This window comes from Pogona vitticeps, chromosome 1, assembly GCF_051106095.1.
Source record: "Pogona vitticeps strain Pit_001003342236 chromosome 1, PviZW2.1, whole genome shotgun sequence".
Lineage (NCBI taxonomy): Eukaryota > Metazoa > Chordata > Lepidosauria > Squamata > Agamidae > Pogona > Pogona vitticeps.
The window spans coordinates 241,230,696-241,257,058 of NC_135783.1; the positions used below are offsets into that span (position 1 = coordinate 241,230,696).

Here is a 26,363-nt window from a genome sequence, read left to right on the forward strand (position 1 = left end):
TGTACTTTGAAAAGCCTGGAAATGAATACAAACTAAACCCCAATTATTGCCAACAAACATTTACCATCTGGAAAGATGCATCAACTCTCTCCTTGAGGTTAACAGAGGACACAAGTCTACATTTTCAGTGAGGAACCCTATAATATTTTCAAATAATTCTAGGAATATCAGTTGGAGCTGAATCAAAATATATTCAATGAATAAATGATCCGGACAACCAGATCCAGTCCCCCCTTCCAAACAGTGCAATTTATCAGGACCCTCTAGTAGGAATTTTTCCAAGGGATAGGACCAAAGCTGCATTGTGGTATACTAGCATAATTTGTATACATAGCACACATCATCAGAACACAATGCATTTCTCTGTGGATAATAAAAGAATGAATTTGGGATTCTGTGGGAGGAGCAAGCACTCCCACTTCTGTTTCATGGGCACATATTCAGGAAAGCAATCAAATATAGTGAACTGGATGAGGGATACTTTGGTGGGGTGCTACTTGGCATCCAAATCACTATCTGAGATGAAGTGTGTGGGGATGAAAGGCATGGCCTTTTAGGCAATAGTGCCTAGGATATGGGACTCCTTTGACCCAAAAGCACGGACGACAGGTTTCCTTCTTCCTCTCTGACAGACATTTTAAAAAAGAGTCTTTTACCTACACAACCGGAGATGCTGTTACATATTATTTTCTATCACCAGAGAAGGCATCTCTGGCTGTTTGATTTCTAGTTCCTGAAGAGGGCACATTAGCTTTTACCTGTTCTTGGAGGCTCTGAGCCAAAGCCTGCTGTAGCTCCTGCTCCTCTCTCTCTCGCTCCATGTCATACTGCTGTAGCCAATCAACCTCCCCCTGATTGCCTTCTGGAGTTTTGTTCTCCTTGTTCTCATCAAAATCTTTAGTTATTTCAGTGAAGCTGGCAAAACCTATGGAAACAAAAACAGAACACTGATGTTTTAATATGAATTCTGGGAGGACATGTGGGGAGGGGAGCAGTTCTCTTGAGAGTCATCAGCAAAGTCCTCTTCATGTTGCCCAGGATATCAGGAACAGAGTGACATCTGCTGGTTTGGAAGCATTCCAGGATGGATGTCATTTAAAGGGGGGGGAGAGGAGGTGCTTTCAGCAAAGAGCAGTATTTTCCCACCCAACCAAGCATCTAAACTAAGGGGTAGGAAGTGTTCTATTTATAATTTAAAATATTTGGGCAGAATAAAATAGTACACAAATGGAGTCCTATTCACACAACACAGCTTTCCCCTCCTCTACTGCTCTGCCTAGAGACAGAGGGAGAAGGAAATTATATAAGATGGGGGAAAGTTGCTTTCAGGACCCTTCCCCAGATGCTACAAATAGCTATTCCACTGAAAGAAACACTTCTAAAATAGATGTCATCCACTAACCTATACCTTAAAAATGATTTCCAGTCATGTTCCTATAGCGTGTAGTGTGTGATAAAGCTATCAACGTCATGTAAACATGTGTCTTTTTTGACTCGTGCCTTAACTCATTTATTTCATATGTTTAGTATGATTTATAGACCACTTCCTGCTGATGAGGGGAGTCAAGGCGGCTCACAATGTCAGAACAAGAATTAGAAACACAATGAAATATTTTAAAAGAATTAAACCATAATAATAATTAAAAATACATTAAAGGATTAAAAACATTTAAAACTTTAAAAAGCAAACTTACTGACCTAAAAACCAGCATGCAGGATTCAATTATTAAAAGCCTATCTGAAAAGGAATTCATGCTGATTTCATTAATAATACAGGCAACCATTTTCAGACACAGGTGAAACTACCATCAGCAACAGGGACTTCACCATATATTATAAAACACAAGTTGTTTTCACATAAAAGTATAATCCTTTTAATATGAGCATATTATAAAATAGTTTCAAAAGATTTTATCAAAACAGTATCTTATCTGACATAGGTAAATTTTTTGACATCCCTCCTCATCTCTGATATTTTGCAAAAACAAAGATGGAGCCCCTCACACTGCATGTAAATAGTGCCCCTAGAGCAGTGTTTCCCAACCTGGGAGTCATGAACCCCAAGAGGGTCACAAAGTGCTTTCTGGAGAGTGAGGGGGTTTTCCACCGGCCACCTTATATGGGTTGTAGCCCTTGTTTAATAATTTCTTCCTTGACCTTTCAGAGCAGGATATTAAAGTTAGGATGTATGTGTATGTACGAGAAGTATACTTTCTAAGGGATGACTTTACCCAATTAAAAATGCCTTTTTTTTTTTACAAATGTGGGGGTGGGGGAGTTGCAGGTTACTTGGCTATTATAAAGAGGGTCACGACTCGAAAAATGTTGGGAACCATTGCTCTAGAGGCATAGTTCTGCTGGCTCTTGGATGTGTGCAGGTCACTGAAATGATTGTAGATGTTGTCTTCCAGGGACATAAGAACATAAGAGTCCTGCTGAATCAGGCCAAGGGCCCATCTAGTCCAGCTCCCTGTAGCTCACAGTGGCCTCACCTGATACCCTGGGAAGCACACATGACAATTAGATCTCCTGATACCCCTCCCCTGCATTTGGCATTCTGAAGTACCTTCCTTTTAAGCCTGGAGATTATACATCCCCATCATGGCTTGTAACCTGCAATGGACTTTTCCTCTAGAAATCTGTCCAATCCCCTTTTAAAGGGATCTAGGCCAGATCCCATCATCACCACATCCTGTGGCAAGGAGTTCCAGAGACTAACAACATGCTGGATAAAGAAATATTTTCTTTTGTCTGTTCTCACTCTCCCAACACTCAATTGGAGTGGCTGTCCCCTGGTTCTGGTATTGCGTGAGAGGGAAAAGAGCTTCCCTCCATCCACTTTATCCATTCCCTGCATCATTTTATACATCTCAATCATGTCCCCTCCCCTCAGGTGCCTCTTCTCTAGACTAAAGAGCCCCAAACGCTGTAGCCTTTCCTCATAAGGGAGGTGCCCCAGCCCAGTCACCATTTTAGTTGCTCTCTTCTGCATCTTTTCCAGTTCCACTATGTCTTTCTTAAGTGCGAGGACCAGAACTGTATGCAATATTCCAGGTGCAGCCTTACGAGGGAGATTCAGGACAAAGCATAAAAACAGCTCTTGATTACTGTGCAAATCCCCATCTATACCCTGAATGCTATCCTTGGAATTTCAAACTTCTGTAAACATCTTACCTGACTCTGTAACTATTTTGGGTTTCTCCACATCCATAGGTTCCACAGCTTCTGGCAAATCTTGCAACTCATCCTCTCCAAAGCCAGTATCTGGGCTATTGGTGGGCTTGTCTTCATCGTGGCTCAGTGACAGTGATGCCTCCCTTTTACTCATTTCCAAAACAGCTGCTAAAAGCTCGTCTTCACTCATCCCATCAAACCCAGCATTTGTCGACTCTGAAGCCTTATCACTCTCTGTTTTAATTTTCTTTGCGTTCTGCAAGTAAATAAAGACAAAATATGCTGGGAATACATAACTGAAGACATTCCTTCTTTAGGTTAACTATCGTGGAAGTAAAAATAAGCAAAGTGCTGTGAACATAGAAATCCAATGCAGCAGTATTCTGAGGCCTACAGCTACCACTGCCACTGCCAAGCTTTTATCTAAACCAGTGGTCCCCAACTTTTGGGACCTCAGACCGGTTAGGGGGTGCGGGCTCCGTGTGTGTGCGTGGGAGGTGCGGGGGCACCCCCACGCTCATGGGTGGGCTTGTCATGCACTGGTGGGCATGTCACGCTTGCAGGGGCGTGTACCATGTTTGCGCATGAGTGCGACATGCCGCTCCGCAAGTGGAACTTGCCCACTGTGTGTACGTGAATTGGGGCCAAGATCTGTCTCCGCGGCCCAGTTCCAGGAAGCCCAGGGACCAGCACCGGGCTGCGGACCGGGGGTTGGGGACCCCTGATCTAAACTACTACATCACCCTGAGCTTGTATAGTTTCAGAAGCTAAGAAAAGCTGACCCAAATTAGTACTTGGATAACAAATTCAGTGTGTGTCTCCAAGTATTCCCACAAAAATGCTCCCACTTAAAGGATGTCCTTTACAGCCCTGACTGCCAATCAGAGGCAACAATAATGGGCTAGATGGAATAATAGCCTGATTCAGGATAAGGCAGCCTCCTGAGGATACACAAAAAAGACGCACTCTTCATCTGCTGCACACACACTCACTACTACATTCACATGGTAAATACATTGCCTCTCTTTCCCTTTCCAGTACAAGCCCTGACCAATCTGTCACAATTATGACCCACTGCTGTATTTACACTGTAGTCTACAGCCCAGTTGCTATGGGAAAACCTTCACACACAGCAGCTCGAAGTAAAAGAAAGAGATATCGTTGGTTCTTGACAGGGATATTGTAAGAAGTTATCCCATTTCGATTCTCTTTCTACATCCCTAAGAATGCTTAGGTAGTTTTTCATGGAGAGATTTTCAATCTGTGCAATAACTAAAGCATACATACAGACTGAAGCAGATGCAACACCTTGAAACTTACAGGGGAAAACCAAAGTAGTTTGAGTTTGACCAGGGGAGCATGAGAAATCAGTGATTTGCTCAAATCCCATACAGCCATAAGAGGTTGCCGAGCAGTCTCTCACAGTTTCAGGATGTTACTGTAAAAATAAATTTTCTTACAAACTCGGTGATAGGACATTTCCTTGCCATACCTTGCTAAGGAAGCTAGTCAGTTTGAGAGAGTTTTAAAAAGCCCGAATGTACCAAAAAGAAGATGGCTAGTAAACTAGTAATCTCTTTTTACAGTTCCTCTTTTCGCTTCAGTGTTCCTTACTGATACTGCCCATGGCTATCCGCATATACAGTTTAAATGTTTACAGACTCCCCCTCCTCCTACAGGCCTCACTGCCAGCTTTGTAGGGCTGGACATCTGAGTAACAGAGCACGTACACCTTCTTCCACCAAGCTCATCTCCTTACTTTTTCTGGGTCCTCTTGTTGCTGTTCCCTATTTTGGAAATCACACTGTTTTTGACTATTTGCAACAGGGCGTTTCAGTGGCTCCTCTTCACTATCTGAATCCACAGAGTTGAGAATAGGACCTTTAAACTTAAAGGAGTACTTTCTGAAAAGTAAACACTGAACTTTAATTCATCACATTTTAAGAAAACCTTCAAAGTGACAAAAAGCATTGAAAAGATACACAAGGTATTCATGTAGCAGCTAGATGGACTAAACTATTTTAATCCCTATATTCTATGAAAAAAATCAGTAATTAATTTAATTTTGTTTTAATTATGTTGCTTTCATGTCATGCATTTGTTTCTAAACCACCAAGAGTAACGATTGGTTAGATGGGTGGTATATAAATAAAAAAAAATCAATAACCTACAGAAAACATTACAGTCTATTCAGCATCCAACTTTAGAAATTTATAACATGTTTTTAAAATGTGTTTAGAATTCCTAAGGTGCTGCTCAAACTGGAGAAGCCCCTTCTGCCAGGCACTTTTATCGCCATTTTCTAAGATCTGGTCCTAGCTGTGGTCTTAAAATGATCCTAAAACCACCATGTGACAATTCCAGTGCAATGCAAAACTGTGGATTAGAATAGCTTTGCTGAAGCTAGGAGGGGCTAGAAGGGAGCATGAGGACTTTCAGCTAATAAGTCATGGTTTGTGAGATCATAATTGTTTATTGGTTTAAAACATGATGCTTCCGGGGGGGGGGGACTTAGTAAAACTCAAAATTTTAAAACAATTAGGCTAAAAGGTTTCAGCCCACTCCACATAAACTTGAATGTATAGAAAAATGTATAATGTAATTTTTAAAGGTTTGAAACCATATTATTACTCACCGACAAGGTGTAGAAGTGCTTACAGAACATGAATTCACCATTTGAGATACTTTCAACGGCCGAGAACTGCTTTACGAAAAAAAAACAGATTTCTATTATTACACATGAGAAAGCTCATCAGACCATCTTGATGGTGGCCTGAAACACTAGTCTTCAGCCAAATGAATATGACAAGAAGCCTTTAAATCAAACTAACAATGCAATGTACAGTACATAGAACACTGCAATCCCTACATGTTTTGCTATGGTACTTCCAAGATGCCAGAACTTCTTTATCCATATCTATACTTTATAATTATTTCCAATCCTGCAGAATACCCCCCAAAACTTCCACAACTGCTTATTCTGAAGTAGTACAGTAGTTCCTAGAACCTAGAGACAAGTGAACATGACCTGCATTTTCAGAGTCAGCAACAGGGTGACCTTACTCAAAGGTCTTTATTTTAGGAAACCTTGGAAGCCTACATTTAATACCTAATTTATTTTCCTACATTATTACTAGAATAAAGAGAACTGCTTACATTGCTGATTGTGCACTCCAGCCCAGATTAAGTGGAGGCCTTGTGCTTTCTGTACTGTGAGACTGCAGGGTTAAAAACCTCGGTATAACTACTTGTTGTCCAACTTTGTGATTAAGGGAAAGTGCCACATTGAAGCTATATCGTTTCAGGTGAAGAATCAGGACCCTTCAAGACACAAGAAAAACTAGAAATAAATTCATTTCCACATAAACATAAAAACTTCCTTCTCTATCACAACTATAACCTCCTGAACACCCAAGACATCCTGAACTCTTTTTCTGCTCTGTTCTGAATAGCTAACAAAGGTATTTGGATTAAAAGCCTCATGTGCTCCAAGAAAATGAATATGTAGCGTTAGAGCTACCTTGCTTGTCCACAATGGATTGTTCCCATCTACAATGGATGGGAAGCCACTTATTGAAGGAAACCATCCTTCTAACTATGGCACACGGATTCTAAATCCAATTCTACAATTTTCAACTAGCTTCCAAGTATGCTAGTTTTTCTCTAGAAATTTTTGCTGAACACATTTTGCCTTTCAGCCAAACAGGAAGGATATAAACATTTTCAAGACCATTTACTGAGCTTCTACTCCCCAATGTAACACTAATTTGTTCTCATTTTAAAATAAAGACAACCACTTCAAGATCAGTATCAAAGGGAGAAAAAAAACACCTTCTCAATCATCTTCTACATATCCTGAATGCTGTTAGTACCGTTACGCAATTTTGTTCTGAAATCATGTACTTACCTGGGAAACCGACTGAACTTGTGTGTAACAAGAGCAGATTTTCCACTGCACTTTTCACAAGAATATTCAATTTCCTCTGCCTTAGAGATACAATAAATACAGTAGTCATTAACTTCTAACTTTTTTTAAACCAGGAAGCTTTGACTTCGTTCAAATTGCAAAACTAAATGGGCTACATCCAATGACATGAAACTAAAACCCCTTTCCCCTCCCTCCCTCATCCCCACACGCTCCAAGAGATTGTGTGACCTTCTGAAACACATAGCTGAGGTTTGTGTTTACAGAGATATCCATTCCACTCACAATCACATGCCATTAGATACATTCAAAAGGATAATATTTACTGCATAAAAGGCCAAGAAATGATACTACAGAAAATTGGCTTTTCAATATTTGTTTTTAAATCTGTTTTTACATGTGTGCTTTAGTATCACTATGTTTAATAGCTATTTAGTGGCTTATGTGTTTTGTTTTAATTCCTGTCTGTTTTAATGATGCTGTGGGCACCTCAAACACCTTCATTGGGAGAAAGGCAACATAAAAATGCAATAAATACATAAAATAGAGTAAGCAGAAAAGCCATATTCTTCACATCCATTACAGTGCAATTACTACAGTGGGGTCTTGACTTAAGAACGGCTTGAGTTAAGAACATTTTGACTTAAGAACCACTCTCATAGGAAAATATTGACTTGACTTAAGTACTTAGATTTGAGTTAAGAACTGAAAAAAAACCACGTGGGAGGCAGGGAAAGTGCAAAATTTGAACTTTCAGTTAACTGTTGGCCAGTGAAAAGGGTGCCTGTCTGCTTCCTCACTCCTCCCAGCGTTTAGAGAGTGGATTGGGAGTCTTCAGACTGCCTGGTACTGCCTGGACTGTATTTTCCCTGCCTTCCCTGAACCTTTCTTGACCTAAGAAAAAAAGAAACAAAATATCCCCCTCTAGTGGTCGAAGGCGGAATAGCAGCTTCCCATTAGTTTCTATGGATGGAACACAGCAGATACGGATCAAATGGTTTTCAATGCATTCCTATGGGAAATGCAGATTTGACTTGAGAACATTTTGACTTGAGAACTGCCTTCCAATACGGATTAAGTTCTCAAGTCAAGACCCCACTGTACTCCTATGGTCTCAACTTTATGGGTCCTGATGTCTGATGAGAAAATGACCAAGAAACGGAACCACCGTAAAAAATAATTTTGTTCCAGGACCATTCAGTTTAGAGTGCAGTTCACTAAGTGTTTGCACAAGAGTTCCGCTTTTTCAAAGGAGCCTACCCTCAAGTAAGGATGCATAGTACCAGCACACAGATTTTTATACTGAGGACGGATACTGTTTGTGGTCCATGTTGATTAGACTACTGGGTGATGGTCACCTGATGGTACATTAATTGCTTTCAGCTTCCAAAAATGCTGCATAAAAACCAAACAAAGACTCTGAATTTTGAATCAGAGAAGTCTGGAGTTCCAATAATTGGCTCAACCATGGCCAAGCACCCTGAACATCAGTGTGAAGCCGAAGATGAATTGCATAAAATAATGTAACTCTTTGTCCTTCTTTCCCCTTGTGTTCTCGTTCCTAATTTACTTCTAGGCTCTACAATATTTAGGAGTGCCTTTCTATCTCCCAATGGTATCCTAACACAAGGCCCATAAGTGGTCTGTTCTGGTGCTCCTGGCCAAGAACAGCTTCCTTTTCTTCAACAGTTGCAAGTAGGCTTATTTTGGGCCCTTCCCTCATGTTTGCCAGCTCAATCTCCATTCATATTTAAGAGGCCTTTATTGCACAATTAGGAACTCCAGACTGGAGAGATCTATTTTTGAGGCTTGCCAACTAGTGTCAGCGCAGCACCTGACTATATGATTATCACTTCATAGAATAAAGAGCTTTGGGGGGCTTCATCATAAGCTGAACACAAAAAGCTGTCCAAAGTTAAATCTGTTCGTGGAAATCTATCTTATTTCTCTTAACTAGACAAGCTTTTAAATTTGTTTATCATTTGCATCCAATGTTATAATTAGACAAAAAATATAGTTTATACCAAGAACAATCTTCAGAACATCTTCAATGTCAAAAAAGGAGGAATTCTGACAGTAAAATATACTCTAAATAATAAGTGTATCACATACCCTGAAAAAGAGATCTAACGAATCTTGGATTGATCGAGATGGAAGAAGTTTTTTTCTTCGTGGCAAATCAATGGAAAGGTCATTGAACTGTTCTCGTTTGGTGACTGTTTCACCACACCTGCATTAGAAAGAAAAGTCCTTGTGTATTTTATTTTATTCACAGAATAAGAATTTTAAACCTTGTATGATACATATTTAGTATCAACAACCACGAATCTGAATTGGACACATTATCAAAGCCAAGAATGTTATTAAAGAGGAAATGTCTTGGGAAATTCTTTTTAAAAAGACGTCTCTTTACAGAAAAAGTTGAGTCCCATGATCCCATTCCAAGTGTGTTATGGCTTTTTACTCAATGAAGGCTCTGCACCAGATGGGGGGAGAATAATATTTTTCCTGATTTCAGCTTCCTCCCTGAATTTTTCATCCTGCCTAACATTTTCTGTTAAAAGTTTCCCCAACTCTCTGGAACAGCTCTTTCTGCTATCCTAACACAGTCCTTGATTACACAGGAAGCCATAATGGTTGATGTGGCGGGAAATTCTTTGCCATTTTCATCACTGATAATGTTTTCCAGTTTTACTATCTAAACTTGTACTTGACTTTGAACCTAAATATATTGTGATCGACTGTGGACTTGATTTAATTTTCAGGTTCTTCTGATGGAATGGTCCTTGTGCATGAGACTCCACAGCTATAATTCCTACATTAGTTCAAAGGTTTTGTAGCACACTTTACAATAACCTCTGCATTTGTCTCCAGCAACTGTTGATAGCCATGGAACGGAGTCAGGATGAAGTTTGAAATCCAGTCACTGCATATTAAAAACTGTTCTCTGAAGTCATCTTCAAAATGTAGTTTCAGATACAGCCGTACACAGAAGCACCTGCCTGACACCAAGATGTTAGCAGATTTGTTTTCTGGCAAGTAGGAACTTTCCAAAGCTGGTAAAGTTTCAATTTCACTTTCTGGTTCCAGAAAGTGTAATGAGCAGATCAGCAGCAAGAAAGGAGGTGGAGTTTAAATGCTTGCAAATCATTTCTGCAATCTAGAGAAGCAGACAACTCTAGTTTGCAATCTTTGTGCATGGGAAAAGTCAGGGAAGAGGGTGAGAGAGCTGGTATTCTATAAACTCCAGCAGGAACAAGCAATCACATTTGAAAAATTTATTTGCATGGTGCAGAGTAGAAAGTGCTAGCTGACTATGAAATCCAACAGCAGCAAAACTCATTTGCAACTCCGTGCTGGGTTTAGCAGAAAACAAAACATCCATTCCATATATAAGCATGACCCAAAAACATGCTTATCTTTATATGTAAATTAAATTCAGTACTAAGCAGGTAGGGATGAAAACAGTTGGATTTTTAAAGTTTGTATCCTGCAAAATGTTTAAAATAGCCTTGCTTTGCAAATGCTACAGGCAGACCTTGAAAATCATGCAGGGATTGAGCTCAACAAACACATGAGGCTGGTTGCTGGGGGTGGAGCGGAGAAAAAGGTGGAGCTGGGAAAGAGCATCATTAAGTTTTACTTGTATTCTGCTAATACTCTATTCCAGTTGCCACAAGAACAAACCATGCTCTTGCAGCAGCAGGTCAAACATTCACTGCTTCAATATATTTTAATCACCATTTCCCTGACTTTCCGTGACCAATTTCTATTTCCTTTCCAGAAAGTAGCAACCCTGTGCAGGTTGGAATCTGAGAAATTTGCTCCTTCTCATCTCTCTAAGGCAGGGGTCTCAAACTCAATTTACCTGAAGGCCGTTGGAGGCAGAGGCTGGGTGAGGCTGGGCTGCATCAGATTTTCTGCCAAGCAGAGCAAGAGCCCAAGGAAGCCACCCAGGAGGTTCCTTAGCCCAGCTGGGGCTCCAAGGAGAAGGAGGGGCACGCGAGCCCTCATCCCCGCCCACAACCCCCTTTGGCTCCTTCTTCACTACCACGAGCAGCAGCAGCAGGACGAAGAAGAAGCAGAGAAGGGAGGGAGCACCAATGACCGCCTAGCCAGGGGGGAGGGCATGACATAAGATTTTTAAAAACCCTCCCAGAATCGCCTTGCCAAAGGAGAAAAGCCCCCATCGGTACCTGCGAAACTAAACAGAACAGGGTGCCCCCCCCCCCCCAGGTGTGCGCACAGACACACGGAGGTCTGGCAACATTCCTCTGAAGGATGCCCTCAAAAAAAAGGCGCACTCAGCAGCAGCAGCTACCCCCACCACAACAGGGGAACAAACTTTGTGAGGCGAGCCCAGGCAGCCTCGAGCCGAGGTAGCTGAAGCAGGAGGAAGAGGAGGAAGAGGAAGCACCGCCGGGTGCTGAAGCGGCCGCTGGCCGGGCTGGTGCTGCCGAGAAAGAGAGCCAGAGAACCACTCAGTGGCGGCTCGGGTGCTCAGGGAAAAAGGGCCAGCAGCATGCCTCACTCGCCGGCTCTCCCCCAAGACAGCGCCTCTTGCACCCTCCATCCCAAACTGCAGCCTACCAGCCGGCAGACAAGCGGGTTGGCTGGCAGGCTGCAGTTCTGGATGGAGGGTGCAAGAGGTGCTGTCTTGGGAGAGAGCTGGCGAGCGAGGTGAGGCTTTTTTTGACTCTTGACACCAGAGGACACGTGGGCTCTTGGGGGGGGCAGGCAAGGTGGGGGCCACAAACTATCATCTGGCGGGCTGCAAATGGCCCCTGGGCCACATGTTTGAGACCCCTGCTCTAAGGCCTTGCAAAGCCCATTAAAAGTGTATCTGTTGGGAAAAGTGTTGGAATGTGCATCAGAAAGTCAGCAATCTTTTCCTGCCATTGTAATTAACTGCTCCCTGCATGGTGTCCACCTTTTTGTGTTGGCTGACAGCAAACTGAAAGGCTTATATACTGTTAAAACTGAGAAAAGAGAAAATGAATAGAATTCAGGAACACATACAGAGAAAAGGTTCTTCACATACTTACATTTTACATACAATAGAATGCTGAACCTCAAACTCTAAGTTTGCAATCACTGGACATGTATAAACTCTAGTAGCTGACAAATCATCAGATATGCGTCCTTGGGAACTGTCTTCACCAGAGACTGGCTCATTCTTCCATGTTTTGTTCAGCTTTTCCATGTCTTCTTTCAACTGATCCAAGCACTGACTTAAGAATTCATGGGCATCCTAAAAGCATTGACACATTATTTAGGAACAGCAACTTCAATATCTATAAACTCCAGCAGGTGATCATTTATATAAATTCAGAAATTTATATAAATGCTCTCTTATTTAACAAAAATACACTTTATGGATTCAGTTACTTAAATATGTCTGCGATATTTACAACTGATATCAGAACTCACACTAACAATAACATTATTAAACAGCTTACAATCCTGCTTGAAGGCATGATACTTACATTTTGCATATAGCCAGAGAATCTCTCTGCAGTAGCTGAAATTGCATTTTTCACCTTTTTAAGCAACTCCTTCTTTGTGTCAGGGCCACACACATCCTTTTTATGAAGCAGGTGAGTAAAGCGTCTAGAGAAACGAATGCAATGGCATTCAAATGTTAAAATATAAGTTTAAATTGTTTCATGTTAAAATATCTGCAAAGTTTCATCCCATCAGCCACTCTCTCAACAAAGTTTGTTCCCATTAACAAAGCACAGACATAGCCTTGCAAATATCTTCTGAAACAAGTCATTCTTTCTCCTTCCTAGAGATAGGCATGAATCCCCAGTGTGGCGGTCCTTGCCAGTTCATCTTTTAACCAACCATGGGTTCCCCAGTTCCCAGCCCTTCCTCCTCTGATGAGTGCCCTTTCATAAGCAGTGCCTCAACTTCCCTGCCCTGCTTCCTCCAGGTGCTGCCTCAGACTGGCCACCCGCCAGAAGAGGTGGGGCTGGGAACTACCAAACACCTGTTTGGCCAAAAAATTGAAACATCTCTACTCCTTTGTATTATTCTACATGCATTTAAAAATCAATTCATGTAAGCCATATTCTGCTTTTTAGTAAAATACTGAGCCAAATAAATAAAAAGACTGGCCCAAATAAATCATTCTGTTAAAATGTTTTAAATTCAAATAGACACAACCTTTTTTGGTCTTTCATACACCGAGTTACCATGTCTGCAGCACCCCTTGCAATGCTATTTATAAACAAATTCCTCACAATATTGCCAAGAAATAGCAAAGGCTACCTAAATGAGTAATAAGTAATAATGAAAGCAGTATATTTTGAAAATATATGACATCCTAAGAATGAATGTAAGTTATATAAGCACTGGCTGAAATCCTGTTAGTTAGCATAGTTAAATTGCAACTTTAGTAGACCCATTTGAATCAATGTAGCTTGCAGAGTAGGTCACTCACCAAATTCCCACTGATTCAATGTGCCTACTCTTATGCGACTTCATATGGTAAGCAAAAGGATTTCACTCACTGTATACTATACACAGGGTGACATAATAGGGTTATGGACTAGCACTCAGGAGACCTGGGTTTAATTATCTGGCTTTGCAGTGGAAACTTATTGGAGAGGATGGAACTGGTAAAAATTACTCCTAAAATACCTCACTTACTTTGAAAGCCATATTAGAGGCACTGTAAGTCATAACATAATATATAAAGAAGAGCCACAAAAACCAATGTTTTATTGTCTAATAAGAGGGAATATGCTTAAAATAACAGCTGATGTAAGATTGTACTGCCATTAAGAAAGTTGTCCAGATGTAACAGAAGCATAGGCAAGCTGAAAACAAAGGTTCTAAGCAGGCAAAAACCCAATTAAAATGTTATACAATGCTTATCTTGAGAGAATCAGCAGGAGAAATATCTACTTTAACCACAAAATTTGGGCCTACCTGATAAGTGCATTGCATGGAATTTTCTTCCATGGGATATTTTGCTTCAAAAGATCATTAGCAAATGACTGAATTGAGAACAGAGATTGTAAAATAGCATTCATGTAACAAGTATTTCCTAGATTTGTAAATCTGTGAAGGACAAGAAAATTCTGCAATTAGAATATGTATAACACACATATTGAGAACCAAAGCACTTTAAAGATCTCCTTCTTCAAGAACAGAGACAAGCACCTTCTCTAAGAAGCACATTACTGTACAAAGGGCTCCCCAAACATTGGTGCTTTGATGGCAAAGAGGACAAATACAGGGTGTTCTGCATCAGCATCAGGGGTGGATGGGAGCAGGTAATGACACAGCCAGGTCCAGACGTCCTTCCATTCTGATGCAACCCTAAACCACGGAAGGTGCATTTATTGTCCTCTTCGCTGACAGGCAAACATGTAGAAAGGCAGCCATCCCTTTCTACTTTTACAGCAACAGCCCAGGGCAACTTTGGATTGGACAGTTTGTGCACCATGGATTCTTCTCCCGTGCCCTTACTAGATTGCTCTGCCTGGCTTTTTAGCCACATTGAACTGTCTGTGGAAGCTTTACAGTGGTGCCTCGCATAGCAACGTTAATCGGTGCAGCAAAAATCGCTGCTAAGCAATTTCGTCGCTATGTGATTTTAAAATGCCCATAGGAATGCATTGAAACCCCTTCAATGTGTTCCTATGGGCCTAAAACTGACCTTTAAGCGAAGATCCTCCATACGGCGGCCATTTTCGCTGCCTGGTAAGCGAGGAATCCGTCCCTAAACACAGCGGCCGGCCATTTTTTTACCCCGGCGGCCATTTTGGAACTGCTGATCAGCTGGTGAAAATAATCGCTTTGCGTTAATCGGTAAGCGAAAGGGAAAAAAACCCATTCAGACCATCACTATGCGATTTTGTGTTTAAACGGGGCGCCTGTTAAGCGAGGCACCACTGTATAAGTATAACTGTAGAAAGTGTTCAAAGACAAACCTTGTTCAAAACAATTGGAAAGGGCTAATGACAAACTAACCTTTCAAACTGTGACTGATTTTCTTTCAATATAGTAAAATGTTTTAAACTATTGCAAGAAGCAAGGAAGAGATGTACACTTTGTCCAGAATCTGGACAGGAAATATTACTATAGAAATTTAATTTTCAGACCAAGACTTGAAGAGGGGAAATAATCCTGAAATATGAAAAAACATTCAAAATCCTAGAAGCCGATCTGGGCATGAGCTCAGATGTATGTAGCTGTTTATTTATTTATTGTATTTATACCCCGCCTATCTAGTCATTTCGACCACTCTAGGCGGCTTACAACATAAAGCATAACAAGTTCAAGAAAAATTTATAACAAATTAATTAATTAAATGATTCTGCAAGATGGGAAAAATACAAAATAAATCAAATAAAGAGAAAAAAATCCCACTGACTCTCCTGACCACACTTCACAATGTCATTTAGTACTCATTCTGGATGAACAGAAATGCTATATAGAACACAAAAGTGATACCCCTTCCTCAGAGGGATTTTAATTTGGAGTCAAGCAAACATGAGAAAAGTGAGGGGAGGAAATAAATCCTGTCAAAGTAACAGCTATGGTAGGGAAATAATAACCAAGTATAAAGGTGCTGATTTGGCTCTTCCCCCAATGCAACCAACAATTAATAGAACATATACATGTGAGTGCACACATGTGCATGAATTTGCATATGAAGACTCTGATATGTAATCTTACCCTTGAAGCTGCTGTTGTGGGTGAGTAGAAAGAGGCATTCGTGGCTTATTCCATCCCATGTAGTCTTGATTAGACCTCATTTTCTTAACAGACAGGGGTGCTGGCTGAGAAAGAAATCCCAAGCTTCTTTTGGCAGAAGGAGTCTGATTTAGGACGTTAGACCTGCAAAGTGAGATGGACAACGGTATTTTCCCCCCAAAACATGGCAGATGTTTGCTGGTGACAAGATACAAAACAGCCACAGGGGTATTAATCTAAGCAAAGACAGCACATTGTTAAGATGTTTAAAATGAACAGTATAAGGATACATGACCATACAAAATGTGTTATTTCAAACTCACACACATATGCAGCTCTAAATTTTGAATCAAGTATTGCGTATTTATTTATTTAATTAATTTGTATCCCACTCCCATTAGTGTCGTAGCACTACTCTGGGCGGGTTACAATCTCATAAAACAGAAAACACAAATGAAAATAGAAATATTAAAACTGATAAAACCCTTAAAATGTTCAAAAGAAAACCAGATGGCACCAACTAATCTAAGAGCGGATGGAGGAAAAGAAGGGAGGGAAGAGGGGGAAAAAGGGGTGGAGGAAGGAGGTGAACCTCTTGAAACATGTTTACTTCCAACCCTGTTTACAGTGCTGAAGTTGATCCATAAGCAGGCATCAACAGAAACAAAACCTGGTCATTAAACAAGCACAAGTATCTATGCAGTTAAAATAAGTTGGGCAAGTATAAGACAAGTAAATCCTGTGTCCCATCATTAGCAAAATAGTAGCTTCATTCTCCTTTAACCTCTTCCCAGCTACAGCAAATGTAAATTTATACATGACCACCATAAGCCACCTTTAGGTTTAGTTTCATACATCACTAATGGCATTTTGTCCTTCAAAACCACTGATGTTTTCTTTGTCTTTAATATTTTTTCACCTAGTACTAGGTTTTAAATGGTTTTTTTTTTGCTTTGCGATGATCGGGTCCGTTTCGCTTACCGATCATCGCAAAGCAACAATTTTAAAACAGCTGATTGGCGGTTCCAAAATGGCCGCCGGGTAAAAAAATGGCCGCCCGCTGTGTTTAGGGACGGATTCCTCGCTTAAGAGGCAGTGAAAATGGCCGCCGTATGGAGGATCTTCGCTTTAAGGTGAGTTTTAGGCCCATAGGAACGCATTAAACAGGTTTTAATGTGTTTCTATGGGCTTTTTAAAATCGCATAGCGAGGAAATCGCTTAGCAGCGATTTTGCTGCACGGATTAATGTCGCTATGCGAGGCACCACTGTATATTATCTTAGAACTCAGGTTCACTCCATCCATCTGATGACAATGTATGCCAAATAAAACTTCTTTGTTTTTAAGGTGCTGCTAATCTTCAGGAACGAATCTTTGCCTCAAACTGATCAAAATGTTAAACAAACCTTTCCAAGCTGCCGAGGTGGCTAGGGATAACCTTGTAATTGCCCAACGAGTTCAGCCCCTTCCCCCAAGCTTAAGAGGAGGGTACATTTTACCTAGTACATGGCATGAAATTCTAAATCACCTAATGCATTCGGTCAGCACAGTATCTGACAAACTAGAATTTTCTTGCTCCTCTGCGCTTTAAATCAGAAGCGGACACTATTTTAATAATTATTTAATAATTATTTAGATAATTAATAATATCTGTTTCTAAAGATGAAAATACACAGGCACATCATTTGATGAACACCATGTTTTAATTATCAAGCATAGGGAAAAATGGATCTTTAAATACATTCTGTACCTACCTGTCTAGATTAGAATTACTAGCTGAATAATCTTTTGAAGAGGATCTGCTACCATAGAATGAAGATGATTGCAAAGGCAAAAGTCCTTGGGGAAAAAGCAAAAGTAAACCTTTGTTAAAATCGTTATGTCAATCAAAGGACACTGGCTCATACTCAACACTTCAACAGAGTTACAACGTCGTTGTATAATGCACTAATTTTTGTCATGCAAGGCTTCATTCAGCTCCAAATAACTGAAATATAAATATTTCCCAACGCACTATTTTGCTCTGTATTATGTCTCAGAATTCTATGCATTGGCTACAGCAAAGAAATTGATAAAGCCACCTTTCCTGTTACAGCATAGGAATGTTACATCTTAAGTTTATTTTAAAAATTCCCATGTTGCTTTATGTTACATACAGTGGTGCCTTGCTTTACGATTGCCCTGCATTACAACGAAACCGCTTAACAACGATCTTTTTGCGATCGCAATTGCGATCGTAAAATGATGGTCTGAATGGGGGAATTTCGCTTTGTGATGATCGGTTACCTGCTGTGGGAACCGATTCTTCGCAAAACAACGTTTTCTGAATAGCTGATTGGTTTCAAAATGGCCACTGGGTGATTAAAATGGCTCCCCGTTGTGTTTAGGGATGGATTCCTCGCTATACAGGCAGCAAAAATGGCCGCCGTATGGAGGATCTTCGCTGGACGGTGAATTTTTACCCCACTAAACAGGTTTCAATGCATTTCAATGGTTTTTTTATTTTTCCTTTATGATGATTTCGCATAACGGCGATTTTCCTGGAACGGATTATCATCGTTAAGCGAGGCACCACTATACAGGAATATACTGAAGGACTGCTGTGAGATCTGGAAACTTCAGGTTTAAACTCAAAGAAGAAGCAAACCCTCTCCAATTCACAGCTTACAGCAAGTAGCAAATGCGTAACTACAGTATAATTACAGTGGAACAAGAATCCCTTATGCAACATGTGGGAAGTATTAACATCCTCCCTCTTAATTTTCAATGTAAGCACCAAAAATGTAATGGAACAATGATCACTTCTCAAGGGGAAGCAATAAAGATATTCACTATATGTTAATGAGGAAATCAAAAGGAAAGCAAGCCAATATGCAGCAAAATACTCAAGATAAAATTAGGAGTTGGATATATAGCAGCACTCTGTTACTCCTGATCTATCAGATATCAATGGTTTAGATTCTAAACCATTCTTAATATTGGAATATTTCTTTAGCGGTTTCCTAAGTCTGATCTTTACGGCTCCCATTTAAATGTTTGCTGTTATAATGTTTCCTTTTTAATTTGAGTGGGAAGAGCCCCTCTCTCTCAAGCCCAAATATTTCAATGAAGCATAAGAATCTTAGAAGGTAAATTTTCAGAATACTAACAAAACTGTTCTGTTTCAGTCTGACTAGCTATTCACTGGATGTGATTGTCAAAAACAGCATTATTCTCCTTACCTGATGTTCTGTTTTCCTCATTCTGTTTCAAATTCAGCTGTTTTTCTCTGCTGTTATGTAAAAATTTACGACCTGGATCAGTCACAGCTTTATTATTGCTGCAAATAAATGTATGAAACTTGTCTTACTTTATATGTTAAATAATATAATACACTATGGCATCAGGCATTTTTGCTACCATCACAGATCCCTTAAATATACATTATACCTACTTGAAAAAAAACATAGCTATAAATCTCTTAAAACTACAATAAGCCTTCTGCTTGAATCCAAATTCATCACATTAAAGTCACTTATTTAGTTATAATCAAAAAGTGCAACACTTAGGTTCTAATAACAAGCTGACCAAAAAGTACACAGATTCATTCTCTCTCTCTCTCTCTCTCTCTCTCTCTCTCTCTCTCTCTCTCTCTCTCTCTCTCTCTCTATATATATATATATATATATATATATATATATATATAAACCTTTTATATTCCTGAATGCTTTCAGTTATTGAGTGCATTAACACTGGATTTTTGCAAAAGCTACACATTATGTTGTTTCAAAACAAAATTTAGAATTTTTTGTTATACAAATTTCACTTTGCAAATGGGGAGAACAAGCAACACACACTAAAACTAGAAATATTTAAGTGAAGAACCATCAGAAGCATACGTTGATGAATCATTCTCTTTAGGATAATCTTCATTCATCTCCAAAGCAGGTGGTGTCCTTTTTCTCCTTTCACTGTTTTATAAGGGGAAAAGAGTATCTTAAGTTAATGAGAAAACCAACGGGGCAAATATTTTAATGCTTAAAGTAGCATGCCCAGGCATCATCTCTAAACCAGTGTTTTCCAACATTTTTTGAGTTACGTCCCCTTTTTATAATGGCTAAGTAACCTGTGGGTTACTTAGCGTAAGGAAAACACATTAGAATAAAGAAAACACATTAAAATAATTTTTTCAAAATATGATTTTAGCTTAATATATTAATATTAATGTAAAAACACATAATGTACACATAATGTAATAACACTTCCACTCCGGGAGGCAGTGGAAGACAGGAGGGCCTGGCATGCTCTGGTCCATGGGGTCACGAAGAGTCGGACACAACTGAATGACTAAACAACAACAAATAACATAATTATTTGCCTTGACCAGATAAAACTGAGAAGGAAAAAATGTCAATACACTTTGACTTTAATTTATTTTTGGGGGGTGAGGAAATGACCCTCCCTTCATGTCTCCCCCGCCAAAAAAGCCCCATTAGTGAAGAGCTCCTCACCCTCAAGTCCAAATAAACACCTCCCCTATGGACCTCAAACTCTGGTTCTCTTCCCTCACCTTCTTGCCCTCCTCCTCTAAGACTCTGAAGGGGCCAAGAAGCATCTCCCTGCCCAGGTCCCCTCTCCCTTCACTGCATACTCAAAAGAGTGAACGATTCAGATGGCTCAATATGTAATTTTAGCTAAATATAATTAAGGTGACCCCCCCCCCAAAAAAAACACTTTGTGACCCCCAAACTGGGGCCGCAAGCCCCAGTTTGGGAACTTACGATCTAAACACTCCTGCTTTAGAAAACCATATTGTAAAAGGTAAAAAGGTTTCATTCCTTTCCAGCTAATTCAATGTGAAAGACTATGAGGACATTTCTAGAGAGTTCACTCATACCTAAGAACAAGCCACAATGATCTGGAAAAGCAATGTATTAATACAATTCTCAAAGCCATTCATACTATAATGCATACTATACTATAATGCATACTATAAAGGCTGCAACGCCTCAGAAGTTTGTTTTCATACCGATTTTCCAACAACCCTGTTCTGTGAGGTGTTGAAGTAGTAGGAGTAACCGAAATGTTAACTCTATTGCCAGACATTCCTGTTACTGAAGGATTCTTAACTGATGCTCTTCCTGGGCTACCCAGCACCTTACGAAGTTGAATTTCATCTTTATTTTCAACAATCCCTCTTTTGGAAGAAGTCTACAAAAATGAAAGAGGAAACATTGAACTCAACACAACACAATATGTTCCACATTATAGATTTATCTCAGAAAATCAAGATCAGGTCCTCTGAGAAGCTGGTAACTCAACAAAGACTAAATGTAGATACATCTGTTTGAAATCAATGCTTTCCAGTGGAACCTATACACAACTGATAAGATTGCAGCAGCAATATGCCATAATCACAGGCCTCTCTGAAGCCACTGGTTTGCACATAGGATCCCAAATGGGATGTGAACCTGTTACAAAAACTGTGCACTCCCATCACAGGCTACTACATTCCTGGCTAGATATAACTACTATGTATCAAGCTATCACAATTTCAGTGTAGTGCAGAGGAAAAAACATAATTACTATTTTTAAACAAAAGAGAACATTAAAACATAAAAAATAGTTGTGTTACTACAGGGAAACTGCTGACTGTCCCTCTCTTCATCTGCAGCTTGTTTATTAAATGGCTATATTGTAAATTCAAAAACAAAAACCAAACCCAGGTTTTGTGGGACACCCAGGGGGAATATCACTGTCCAAATCCTATTAAGATACAAGTCCTAATACAATGTTTAGATTTAGCCCCAGTGAGTCTCACTGAAGACTTTATCTGCTGGAATAAACTACAAGTGCTCTAGCACTAGACACAATATACACTTAGTGGCCTGAAACAGAACATTTGAGTTACCATCAATGTTCCATCTCCTTGGAGACAGGACAGTCTGTGATTGGTTACATCACCTATCAATCATGGGGGGTAGGACTTAAGTTGAATTTCCTAGCCAGAATATTGCTTTTTTACATAATCACTTAAAGGCTATTACACAGGCAGTTACTGTACTATTTATCAGCTGTCCAGTGCTCCCCTCATTGTGCAGCAGACTGTGTAAATGACAGCCAACATATTGCATTAGCCACTTCGATAAATGTCCTCATAGGCAGTTTTTCACAATAGGGCTCTCGTCCGTTTCTAATGATGGAGGATGTGGAAGTCCCTTCTGAGTTAAGAGACAGACACCAGATGAAGAATTATCCATAACTAGTACAGAGCAGCATTCTAGTCTAAAAACAAAACAAATTTCTCTTTCCTGGTACTCAGGAATGGAGAATATCAAGGGAAGGAGGGGAACTTTTCTGAAATGGGTAATAGCCATATTTCAGAGAGAAGAATACACACATAAGTCTAATGTTCTGTTCTCCCTTAGAGTAGGAAGACATCCTGCAAACAGATGTATAAGAGCAAAAATACTCCTAAGTAAGTCCAGAAAAGTGGCTCCCAACCTTGGGTCACTAGATGTTCTTGCACTACAACTTCCAGAAATTCTGGCAGCACAGCTAGTGATGAAGGCTTCTGGGAACAGCAGCCTAAGAAGACTTGGGTTACTCAAGATTGGAAATCACTGGTCTAGAGGAAGATTTAAGTAATCACTGGGGGAAGTGTGACTACTCCTTGGATATGTCCTGACACTAAACCTTCACTGCAGAACAAGTAGAGAGGCGCAGAAATCCTCTGATGGAGTGTTTTGCCTCTGCAAGATGAGACGTCTTAGAGTATAATGTGAGGACAGACTCTGGGGAAGCCCAGACAAGTCTTTTTGTGGTCTCTGTACTTGGGCAAAAGGCAGATTATGAGCCTCTAGACATGGGGGGAAGGGACGTGGTGGCTCTGCGGGTTAAACCGCAGAAGCCTCTGTGCTGCAAGGTAAGACCAGCAGTCATAAGATCGAATCCACACGACAGAGTGAGCTTCTGTCACTTGTCCCAGCTCCTGTCAACCTAGCAGTTCGAAAGCATATAAAAATGTGAGTAGATAAATAGGTACCACCTTGGTGGGAAGGTAATGGCATTCCATGTCTAATCACGCTGGCCACGTGACCACGGAAACTGTCTTCAGACAAACACTGGCCCTATGGTTTGGAAACAGCGATGAGCACAGCCCCCTAAAGTTGGACATGACTGGACTAAATATCAAGGGGAACCTTTACCTTTACTAGAGATGGGTGTGGAAATTTTGCTGTGTTTTGGGCCCTCAGCATACCTGGCCCTCTTTTTCTAAAGTTACTACAAAAGCATAAGAGAGCCCTTTTTCACTAAGACTCTATTTTTGTAAACTACTAAGTCTTAGACGCAGGAGTGTGAATGGGTATGTTGTTTGGTGTTCTATGCAGCTTTTTCTTCCGATGTTTACTGCACACGAATCGACAGGCATTCCGATTTCTCATATACAGTATTACTACGCACAGACAATGAAAAATACCAGCTTGCTTATCTGTAATTTATAGTTATTTGTATGATCACATACTCACTTATCTTTCTTCCTGCAAGCTCCTTAAAAAAAAAAAAGGCAGGATGTAGGTGTAACTGAGTTCTTGCTTAACCTGAAACAGTTCCTCACTTGTTGGCTCTTATAAGACCGAAGACAAGGTATTTTGCAATAACGGTTTATTCAACTTCAGCTGTGGTGTGAAAGGTAACCACTGTAGGTCCAACACAACCTTCAACTTGAGACCTTTCAGGCCAATAAACTTTCAACTCTGGAATACGAAACCAGTCCTTAATGCAGGGATATTCCAAACCTCTTTTGATCAGTGGGATTCCGAAGGGGTTTGCTCCAACTGGCACAAATAGTCCCACAACATGGGTATAGAGCCCATTCCCCCTTGGTAGGTGTCGACACTGGGGTAACTGGATCTGGACTCGCCTCTCTCTCTTCCAAGGACCTTTCCCTTTTGGGTAAACATACACAGTCCATTCTAGTGGGTCTGTCCTGTCTACTTGAATTTCAATTCCCTCACATTCGCATCTAGGTTCCCCACTCTCACATTCTCCTTACTGGATAGGTTTATACTTCTATTGTCTCTCTCGTCTAACAGCAGTTTCATTCATACTACCTCATGCACCCCGGGGTCCTCTAGATATAGCAATCCCCAGCCAATTAGGATATCTTCTTCCTTCCATTCCTCCTTTTTCCCCATTTCCCCCCCTCATCTTCCTCTTATTTATCTCTTCCCCACACACACACACACACCATGTCCCCTTTCTTCTTCCTCTGTCATCAGAAAACCCTCTGTAACTGGAGGATCTCCTCCTGTCATCACATTCCCACTCTGTCCCCTTTCAAATCTCCTGCCCTTGCTCTGCACCATTGTGGACAACAGGGTGTAAATAGTGTCAAGCCCTTCAGCTTTAGACAATGGAGGGGGTGGCTTACTCCCAGGTCTCGCATCTATTGCTCGGTCTTCCTTACAATAGTATCAGCTGTAATATGGAACAAATTTTACAGAAAGGTAAATTTGCACACTTTAAAGGGAGGGACTGTGAACTCTTACTCCAAAATTTATCAGAAGAAAGTTCTGAGATTGTACTTGGGTGATGAGATAGGATTCTGTATGTGTGACTATATAAGTAACTACTCCAGCTATCCATTTCAGGGGGAAAAAATTCTTTCTTTAACTACTGACCAGGGCTCATTAAAGGAAGCATTGCTGCTGATCCATTTCTGGTCCCAGTTCAAATTGCTGGTTATGAACTATAAAGCTTGGGCCCAGGATATTTGACAGCTGTCCATATGAACCGCCTTAGCTCTCAAGATCTTCCGGGGAGGCCATTCTCTCAGTCCTGCCATTCTCATAGGAACATTTGATGACAATGTGAAAAAGAGTTTCTCTATGGCTACTTCTCAGGTTGTGAAATGCCCTCCCTCAGGATAAGCTGGCCTTTCCCTCTTGCACTTCCAGCAACAAGAAAGATATTTCTTTTTTAGACAGGGCTTTTAAACTATGGTGGGCATTTAAGTTGGACTCTTCTGTGAGTCCTAATATCGTATTTTAAAATGTGTTTCTAAAGGGGTTTAAAATAGTTCAGGGGTGTATTTTTATAGTATTCTATGCTTCACTGCTTTTAACTGGATAATTTAATGTGTTTTTAATGTATTTCTTTTTGTGTTTTAGTTACTGTGAACCGACATGAATTCCTGTAAAGGAAAAAATGTGGTACAGAAATGACACAGCTAATAAGTGGAATTAATACTCTTGTAAAAGATTATAATGCTCATTATAATACAGTGGTGCTTCACTAGACGGTTACCCCGCTTGACGACAAAATCGCTTTATGATGGGTTTTTTGCTATCACAAAACAATGTTTATATGGTTTTTTCGCTTGACAATGAATAGTTCCCTGCTTCGGGAACCGTTTCTTCGCTAGACGACGATTAGAAACAGCTGATCGGCGGGTCGCAAAATGGCTCCCTGCTGTTTTCAGGACCGATTCTTCGCTTTACGGCATCGCAAAATGGCTGCTCTATGGAGGATCTTCGCTGCACAATCAGGTATTTCCCCCATTGGAACGCATTGACCGGTTTTCAATGCATTTCAATTGGTTTTTTTTCACTTGACGATGATTTCGCTGTACAGTGATGCCTCGCTTAGCGATTGCCTCGTTTAACGATGTATTCGCTTAGTGATGAAGTTTTTGGAGCGATCTTGCGCTCTGTTTAGCGATGTTTCCAATGGGGAAATTTCGCAGTGATTTTTGGGACCTTGCTTCGCTTAGCGGTGACAGTTTAGGTCCCCTGTTTCGCTTAGCGATGTCTATTTTCGTTATTTTTAAAGTGTCTTAAAATGTTCAAAAACTGTTTAAAATGCTTGGAATCGTTAGTGCACCCTGTAAAACCTTTGCAAACTTAATTTGGCTTTGTTCTGAGTCTTCGTTAATTTCTGGTGAATTTCCCCCCCCCCCATTGGAATGCATTGAACTGTAGGTTTGAAAATTAACGAAGACTCAGAACAAAGCCAAATTAAGTTTGCAAAGGTTTTACAGGGTGCACTAGCAATTCCAAGCATTTTAAACAGTTTTTGAACATTTTAAGACACACTTAAAATAGCGAAAATGGACCTGTCAAAACCACTGAAATGACTGAAACCTATTCAATGCATTCCAATGGGGGAACCGCGTTTCGCTTAGCGATGTTTCCTATGGCGATTTTTGCTTAAGGACGGTAATCCGTTCCCATTGGAACGGATTATCCGGTTTTCAATGCATTCCTATGGGAAATGGTGTTTCGCTTAGCGATGTTTTCCCATAGCGATGTTTTTTGGGGACTTCCTGCTGTAAAAGAGCATGTCCCAGGACCCTGGACTCTTTTCCCTAGGAAGCTGGGCTGAGGGCGAAGGCCAGGTCTGTTTGCATGGATGCCATGCTGAGTTTTTTTTTCCTGGGCTTTCCTTTTGTCTCCTGACCACATGGCCTGGGGGTGGGGCCTAGGGGTGGGACTTCCTGCTGTAAAAGAGCATGTCCCAGGACCGCGCGCCTAACGGCGCCCGTAATTCTCAAATTTTGTATCTGGCCTTAATAT

General features: G+C 40.5%; 1 protein-coding gene across 16 annotated transcripts in view; it reads right to left on the reverse strand.

Annotated features, from left to right (window-relative positions):
• USP37 (ubiquitin specific peptidase 37) overlaps nt 1–26,363 on the reverse strand; it is a 51,355-nt gene that overhangs the window by 17,937 nt on the left and 7,055 nt on the right. For 12 of the 16 annotated variants that reach the window (XM_020792048.3, XM_078382839.1, XM_072985286.2 and 9 more), the window contains 15 exons: nt 20,816–20,997; nt 19,686–19,757; nt 19,029–19,126; nt 17,562–17,646; nt 15,791–15,952; nt 14,036–14,167; nt 12,586–12,709; nt 12,145–12,350; nt 9,212–9,329; nt 7,082–7,161; nt 6,331–6,495; nt 5,810–5,878; nt 4,934–5,078; nt 3,175–3,430; nt 759–925 (listed from right to left, as the gene is read on the reverse strand). In XM_020792048.3, coding sequence (XP_020647707.3) covers nt 759–925; nt 3,175–3,430; nt 4,934–5,078; nt 5,810–5,878; nt 6,331–6,495; nt 7,082–7,161; nt 9,212–9,329; nt 12,145–12,350; nt 12,586–12,709; nt 14,036–14,167; nt 15,791–15,952; nt 17,562–17,646; nt 19,029–19,126; nt 19,686–19,757; nt 20,816–20,997 — 2,061 coding nt within the window. The remainder of the gene's footprint in view (nt 1–758; nt 926–3,174; nt 3,431–4,933; nt 5,079–5,809; nt 5,879–6,330; nt 6,496–7,081; nt 7,162–9,211; nt 9,330–12,144; nt 12,351–12,585; nt 12,710–14,035; nt 14,168–15,790; nt 15,953–17,561; nt 17,647–19,028; nt 19,127–19,685; nt 19,758–20,815; nt 20,998–26,363) is intronic. The other 4 variants (XM_078382873.1, XM_072985291.2, XM_078382875.1 and 1 more) reach the window with 1 other exon arrangement.